This window comes from Scatophagus argus, chromosome 22 (assembly GCF_020382885.2).
Source record: "Scatophagus argus isolate fScaArg1 chromosome 22, fScaArg1.pri, whole genome shotgun sequence".
NCBI classification, from domain to species: Eukaryota; Metazoa; Chordata; class Actinopteri; family Scatophagidae; genus Scatophagus; species Scatophagus argus.
The window spans coordinates 9,429,428-9,436,752 of record NC_058514.1 but is presented as its reverse complement, the minus strand read 5'-3'; the positions used below and the strand labels follow the sequence as shown (position 1 = coordinate 9,436,752).

Genomic DNA, 7,325 nt, shown 5'->3' with positions numbered 1-7,325 from the left:
AGCTCTTCCTCAACCTCAACTATGTCACTTTACAAGTTACTGGTGCTGCAAGAACAACAGATAGAGGGGGGAACTCAGCTTTCTCAGTCAATATTCCAGGCAATGACTGGACATCTATATATATAGTGTGGCAAAATATCCAGTAAACTCAAGATAAGATAAGATAATCCTTTATTAGTCCCATAACTGGGAAATTACCACATTACAGCAGCAACTCAGCAACAGCAACTCCTCATTTATAATTTTAAGGATCAGTTTGCTAGCATTGGTGAGCTCCCTTTTAGAATGCACTGCATATCTTTCTGAGACTTTCGCATAACATGCATGCAAGCAAATGATTTCCATTCTACCAGGATTTATGTAAAACAGATTTGTACTCTGATGTGCATATTACATATGAAGTGTAGACAGACATTGAGACAATTTCCACAAAGCCACAGGACAAAATCCTTTTAGAACTATATAACTGAAGCACCTGAGAAAAAGAACAAGCATTTGCGAAGCTTTGAGAGAAGAAAAATATTTATTACAAGCGTCTTTACATCACAAAGCATTTAGCTGGTTACGTCAGAGCAAGGGTAGTGAACAGTTCTGCTGAACACGGCAAATGCAGGTGCCATTAGTTTTATATTTTGTACAACAATAGCGAGCATTGTGTGGAATATATGTTATAATAAACATTGTTACAGCATAACATGGCACTTACTGTGATGAACACAGTTTATGAAATGGCACCTTCTTTGTTGTTTCTCAAAATATGAACGAGGTCTGTTTGTTTACCATCGCAGCTGCTATGTCTTGTTTGTTTGTTTTTTATCACACACTTCAAAAGAAACAATTATTCAATTATTTAAACCACAGATATAAAAAATACCAGTATTAAAATCTTAACTTAGTATATACATAATCATTTTGTACTATTGTGCATTAAATAATTATTTGGTTTGTTTCTATTTTCTACTTTATCAACCTCTGTGTACAATATGTTGCCATTTTAACGCACACAAATATTTTGCTGCAAAACTGTTAACTGAGCGCAATTTTTTAAAAAAAGAATCTTGATGTCAAAATGAAAGAAAAAGTCTAATGTCATCAATGTCAACTCTGTACATAATATCAGTCTGGACTGTTTAAAGAGAGGCTTCCAAATTTACCATTACATGCATCATATTAATGCTAAAATTCAAAACCCAGTATTGAATCTGCCAATCTGGACACACAAAAAAAAGAAAAAAATGTCTGACTATATTTTACACAGATCCACTCTTTTCTTGTCTTTCTTAGCAGTTGGAATTGATTTATTCTTTGGGGAGATTTGGGCCATATGATATGCATCTTGACATTACACCTTATGTTAGGGCGTAATACACAGTTTGTGCCTGTGGGTTGTTTTATACTGCCTTTCCTAAACCAGATTTGTTCTGCAAAAGACACATGATCAGATTTTACTATTAAGTGTATTGGAGGTTGCAATTTAAATACACTCTGAGTTGTTAAGAGATGATACAGTTTTTGGAGCGGTGGCTTTTTCTGCGACCAGTCTGTGAGCCATGGCTCTGGGAGGATAGGGCTGTAACCCTCGTTGGGTAGTCCTCCGCATAGTAACGTCCAGCCACTCGAGGCTGAGGTATTGGCTGGCCCAAGAAATAGCCCTCCTCCTCAGAGTCCGATGATGAGGAAGAACAAGTAGAGCAATAGTCATCCTCGTCTCTGCAGAGACCCATGAAATACTCAGCCCGTGGGTCTCCTTGAGCTGAGCCCTGAGGCATATAGTTAGATCGGCTTTGGGAGTAGGCCAAAGGCAGCCTGTGTGCGGGATGCTGTAGGAGCATGGCACCACAAGGAGAGTTCACCAGATCCTGGTGCTGGCGCTCATATGGCCTTTGTGCTTTCTCCAAAGGCACCATGTGAAGATTGTTGTCCGAGCGGGTTTTGCGGCTCCTGTGGTGCCGACCTTGGCGGTGATGGTGATTCCTGCTGCGCCCATGGTGGCTTGCTGGGCGGCTTCTTTCTCGGCCCATCTCATCTGAGCAGTACACCCTCCGCTGTGGCTTCTCACTCATAGGATGCTTTCTAATATTAAGATCAAACCCATCATTATATCCATTATCTACAGTGTCTTCAGAAAACTTGACCATCTGAGGAGGCCTGGACTGGGACTTGCTCCTCCTCAGAGCTGGGGCATGGACAAAGGAAGAAGGGAGGCCTTCCGAATGTGGGGACAATGAGTGAAGTCCCTCTGGTGTGCCTCCCCTCATTGCCAGTGCTAACTCCTCATCATCTCCCTTCTCCATGTTAAGGTTGAGAGAGTTAGCACTATGGTGAAGATGAGATGAATTAAAAGTTCCCATGTTGCTCATCTTCTCACAGTCGTCTGCCACTGAGGGATCCTGCATGGCAAGGGTGTAGACTATAGGTCTGTCCCTGTCATCTCCATCCACTGATGCACCTAAAAAAGCAAGCAGAAAAGACCAGCTTTAAACAGCTGTTCAATATAAAAAAAAATTCACTAAACACATGCAACCAGCAGTCTCCTTACCAGTGATGTTTGAGAGCGCCAGGGAGTCCATGGAGTCTCCAGCACCTTGCTCGACTTTCCTTAGTTCATCAGCAATGCACTCAAGGGAGTCTTCATACCACTGCCTAGTGTCTGGCCAGAAATTCTGTTTTCCTGTCCCAGACTGGTCCTGATCCTGGTCCAACTCGAGCTCTTGGATCTTTCTGGCACTGGCAGGACCTGGATGACTTCCATAGGCTGAGTCTCCCAACCCATCCTGGGACTGTGCCCAGTACATTTCAGGCAAGTGCTTCTTGCTCATCAGTCCAGGGCTAAGGCTGTTGGCTCGAGACTGACTGGAATTCTGGCTCTGGGTGGGACTGGCAGGGGTTGGAGAGGAAGCGGTAACCCCCATAGATGTAGTATCAGGCTTTAGCCATGGGTCAGAGACAGTTATTAGTCTGTTTCTGTCGCTGCTGGGGCTGGGAGATTTTAGGGATGGCTGCTGAAGTTGGTGTAACATGCCACGGTCACCAAACTTGAGCAGGAGCTGAGTCATATAGTCCTCATGCTGTGCCCACTCCTCTGGATCCTCCTCTCCACCAACATCCTGCTCCTCCCGCTCCCTCCAGAACCTATCCTCTTCCAGGCCTAGACGGGCCAGCTTGCGCCCTACGATACCAATGTCGCAATCAGCATCTCCATCATCTTCTCCATCTCCAAATTTATACTCAAATGAAGGGATGGTGGCAGGGGGGTTAAAAAGCTGTGACTGTCTCCACTGTTCAGCAGGTCTGCTGCTCTTACCCATGCGTACACTGCGCCGTGACTCTCGTGAGCGGGCAGACTGGAAGGCAGAATCAGATGAGTCAGAGGCATGTATATCTTCCCCCTGGCTGCAAGCCTTTGAGCAATAGATGCGACCTTGCTTTGGCAGGAAGGGACATCCCAACAAGGATGTCTTGCACTGGGCGCAACTGAAGCACTGGTCTGTGGCATGCCAGTGCACACCTTCATAGGTCATCTGGGCATGGTCAACACCTAAAGGTAGTGGGATGAAACATTGCTTTAGATATAGAACTTCTATATGCAAAATTAAAGAAATGCATCAGCAGAATCTGGTGTTCAATCTTAGGTTTCAAAAGTTAAGTTCTTTATTGTAACACTGAAAGACGGATCGATAGATAAAAATAAGCAAAGTATATAATATAAATAAATAAATAAAGGTACTTAAATGAATATATACTTACCAATGTTTTCACCACAGGCCTCACAATACTCTGCATACAGTGACTCAAAGCAGCCACAACAGTAGGGCCGGCTATCTTTCATGATGTAGCGCTGCCCTCCTAGCATTGTTCCACACTCAAAACAGGCAAAGTGTTTCATGTGCCAGTGACGACCCTCTGCTTCAGTGCACTCATCTGAAAATATGATCTGAAGGGAAACGCACATACTACTGTTATTTCTGTGGAACTATTTGGACTCTTTAAAACACAAAGGCTACTTGGCAGTGCTACTATTACTGCATTTTACCTCATCACATGAAGAGCATCGTGGTTTGAGAAGCTCAGCATGGTGTCTTCCACACAGGATCTTGCCATTATGGTAGAAATAGATGAGATCCACCAGCAGCTCTTGACATGTGGCACACACAAAGCATGCTGGGTGCCAGCAGGGGCTCGGCCCTGCTCTGGAGGCAAAAATTGCCATCTCCCCTCCATTGATGCCTCCGCCACACTGACAATGAAACACAAAAAACAGATGATCCATGGCCCACTTCAGGCATCTTGTCAATGCAGGATGAAACTATAGTGGTGAACACAATTGCACGAAGGAGTGACATTTCAAAATGGATGTGTGGTACTGCTGATGTCTGTGACACATGAAGAATGCTACCTAAATAAAATACAGCTTAAGGAGATAACTACAGAAAATATATCATGTATCCACTTATGATTAATTTGCAGGGATGCTAAAACAAAGAAGGCCAAACAACAGGTGATCATACTGTACATGCCAAGGGAATATGATGCATTCAAAACACATCAGTGAATCCTACAGCGATGACAATCGTAACAAAAATACAGCAACAGTTGATAAACCGGATAGTGTAATTTAATCCTTTAAAGGCAACAAAAACAGATTGCTATTTAAAAAAATGACTGATTGCACTCCATCCACTGACTTCCTGGGCTTAGGGATCAGGTGCAAAATTACACATTAAAAATGAAAGGGTTGACTTGGATACAATGACTTACCACTGACTAAAACCTCAATTTTTTCTCAAATGGTGGCTATATTACTTCAAAGTCAGCAATTATTCTTTGGATATTACTGAGGAAGTAGACAGCATTTTGTCCTGCAAGCTTCAACAGACTGCAGTGGCCTTGGTCCCCGTGATCGTATGACTCCACAGATTGACAGAGCGTGTCTAAACGTGCAATCAAGACTTTATATAACCCAGCAGAGCCATGAGACGCCCACAGGCAGCTATGAGATAGCAAGTCCAGCTGTTAACTATTATTACCAGGTTGGACAGACAGGGGCCTTGGATATGGGGGTGTTGTGTGTCCCTAAGAGTGCGGCACCAGGCAACTGGAGCCTGACAAAGTGTGTGTGAATGATACATCCTTCACAGCATGTGCATGTGTACAAATGCTTGCATGAGTGCATGAATGTGCGTAAGTATGTATGAGTGAGTGGGTGGTTAGAAAGTAACTGTGTCTTTTTGCTGAGCATATGCGAATACACATGCATGTTCAGCATGTCAAAGGATTTGTGTTTCCGTTGGTGTTCCTGTGTGTCATTTGAGTGTGTGTGACCTTGCATCCCTGTGGGAGCATCTGTGTTTGAGTGGTGACAGACTTCATCTGCCTGTGGGAATTAGCATGGCCGGCCTGCTCGTTCTGGATGCCTGGCAGAGGATGTGGTTTGCTCACTGGTCATGGCTCAATTTGCTGGAAGCCGCATAGCACTAATATTTATGTTTGTTGCGCTGAAAGGGAATTTTTCCGAAATATGATCAAGGGCATCTTGAATAGCACTGGATGTTGTGTTTAAACCTCCATCACCAAGTCAAAAGTAGGAAGCAGAGGTCATGTTTTAGGATTGATCGCAGTGTTAAGTTTGTCTATAGCTCTGAATGACTTCAACCAGAATATCAAAATGGAGCCAAGGGTCATGTCAAGCTTCCCATCCACAAATTGATGAAAAAAATAAGTTGCGTCCTTGTGATTGCCCTTTCCACACAAAGGATAAAAAGGCTAGTTCCTTTGATAGCATATGCAACATAACATTGTTTTTTTTGCCTAATATCCTATACACCATGTATAATACACAGAGAACTTCTGTTTTGCCATTGGATATGTCTAGAAGTGAATCCACTATGAGAGTTTTCAGACACAGATGCAGAAAATTGCTTCCACAAAACACCTGAAAACCAGCTGCATGTGCTGAGATGCATGTAATTGTACCAATGGATGTGGAATTATGTGCCACACAACATGTCTTGTTTGGAAAAAATTAAGATTTTAACACTGCGCAACAATTACTTGTTAACCTGTAAATTTTTTGCAGTGTGTCATGCTGGGATATGTATGGGAAATTTGCCAAATTTCTGGCTTCTCTACTCAGCTTGAGCACGAGCCTCCCAGTTGAACTCGCTTCCCCTCTTGCCCTAATGAGAAAGCTTATGTCCATAATTTGAACTGTCACATTAGCCAATCAGGACTGCTATACGTAGGGAAGAAGATAGTGGGTGTGAGCTGCTTGTGATATAAATACCCACAAGTTGGTTTCTTTTTTAATGGCTTTTAGCTATATGAGCACTAAATGACGCAAGTGGTCCACATGTGTGCATATGCATGCGGGTGGGTGCTCATGGGTATCCATGTGTGGCACCTACATTTTCACAGCGGGTGTGTTGCAGAGCTCGGGGCAGGATTTTGGGTGTTCCTCTCCCCAGTGCCTCCCTCTTCCTCTGGGCACTGAACATGTGGAGCTCCCTCTTTTCCTCCTCAGTCAGAGAGTGGCAGTAACGCACCTGGTAAAGACAGAAGAAAGGGATGAGTGGAGAAGGAGAAAGCGGAATAGTGCATCCATCCATAACTGCTGATGGTTCATCTTTCATCTTTGCTTTTAATTTTGGGGAAGTGCATCACACGCGATCCATATATGGCTGGAAAATGGTTTAATTAAAGTTAATTCCTCTGAAGGCTGCGTTGAAAGGATGGCGTGAGTGATACACAAACCCTTCCTCTGTGTTTAGAGATGGTGATGAAGGCCCAGATAAAAGACCAAGACGATCCTAACAACCAGCTCAGTTGTTCTCTAAACAACAGTAAACGATGCCAGCGTGTGAGCTCACACACACACACACACACTCCCTCTCTCTCTCAAACTCACAGCACACACAAAGTGCTTATCCCTCCTAACCACAGTTACGCAAGGAATCCTCCGGCAGTTTGCTTCCTCAACAACCAGGTCTGCCGGCAAACATCATAAAACTGCTCTGTCAAACACTGTGCGGTTGTGTGTGTGTGTGTATGTTTTATGTGTTCCTATTGTGTATCTTCCTTGTGTGTATACAGAGACCACCTCGATCAGACAGTAGCCCCACTGTCCCTCCCCTCTGGTGATAACCCCTCCGCCATATCTCCTAATGTAAACTCTATTAACACAGATGTGAAAGGAGTGTTGGTTTGCACACCATAAAGCTATTATACAGAAGAGGCTGGCATGTGCTTTACTGTCACAGGAGGGTTTTTTTGTCAGACAGTTCAGGGAATGCTTGTTTTAGCTTTACTAGAAGAGTCCAGCAAGATTG

The 7,325-nt window shown here is 43.7% G+C and overlaps 1 protein-coding gene across 3 annotated transcripts in view; it reads right to left on the bottom strand.

The window, feature by feature from the left end:
* Positions 1-504: 504 nt before the first annotated feature.
* The window catches only part of prickle1b (prickle homolog 1b), a 28,488-nt gene continuing 21,667 nt past the window's right edge, over positions 505-7,325 (bottom strand). For all 3 annotated transcript variants that reach the window (XM_046378672.1, XM_046378670.1, XM_046378673.1), the window contains 5 exons: positions 6,405-6,542; positions 4,034-4,237; positions 3,748-3,934; positions 2,540-3,538; positions 505-2,449 (listed from right to left, as the gene is read on the bottom strand). In XM_046378672.1, coding sequence (XP_046234628.1) covers positions 1,494-2,449; positions 2,540-3,538; positions 3,748-3,934; positions 4,034-4,237; positions 6,405-6,542 — 2,484 coding nt within the window. In that variant the 3' untranslated portion in view covers positions 505-1,493. The remainder of the gene's footprint in view (positions 2,450-2,539; positions 3,539-3,747; positions 3,935-4,033; positions 4,238-6,404; positions 6,543-7,325) is intronic.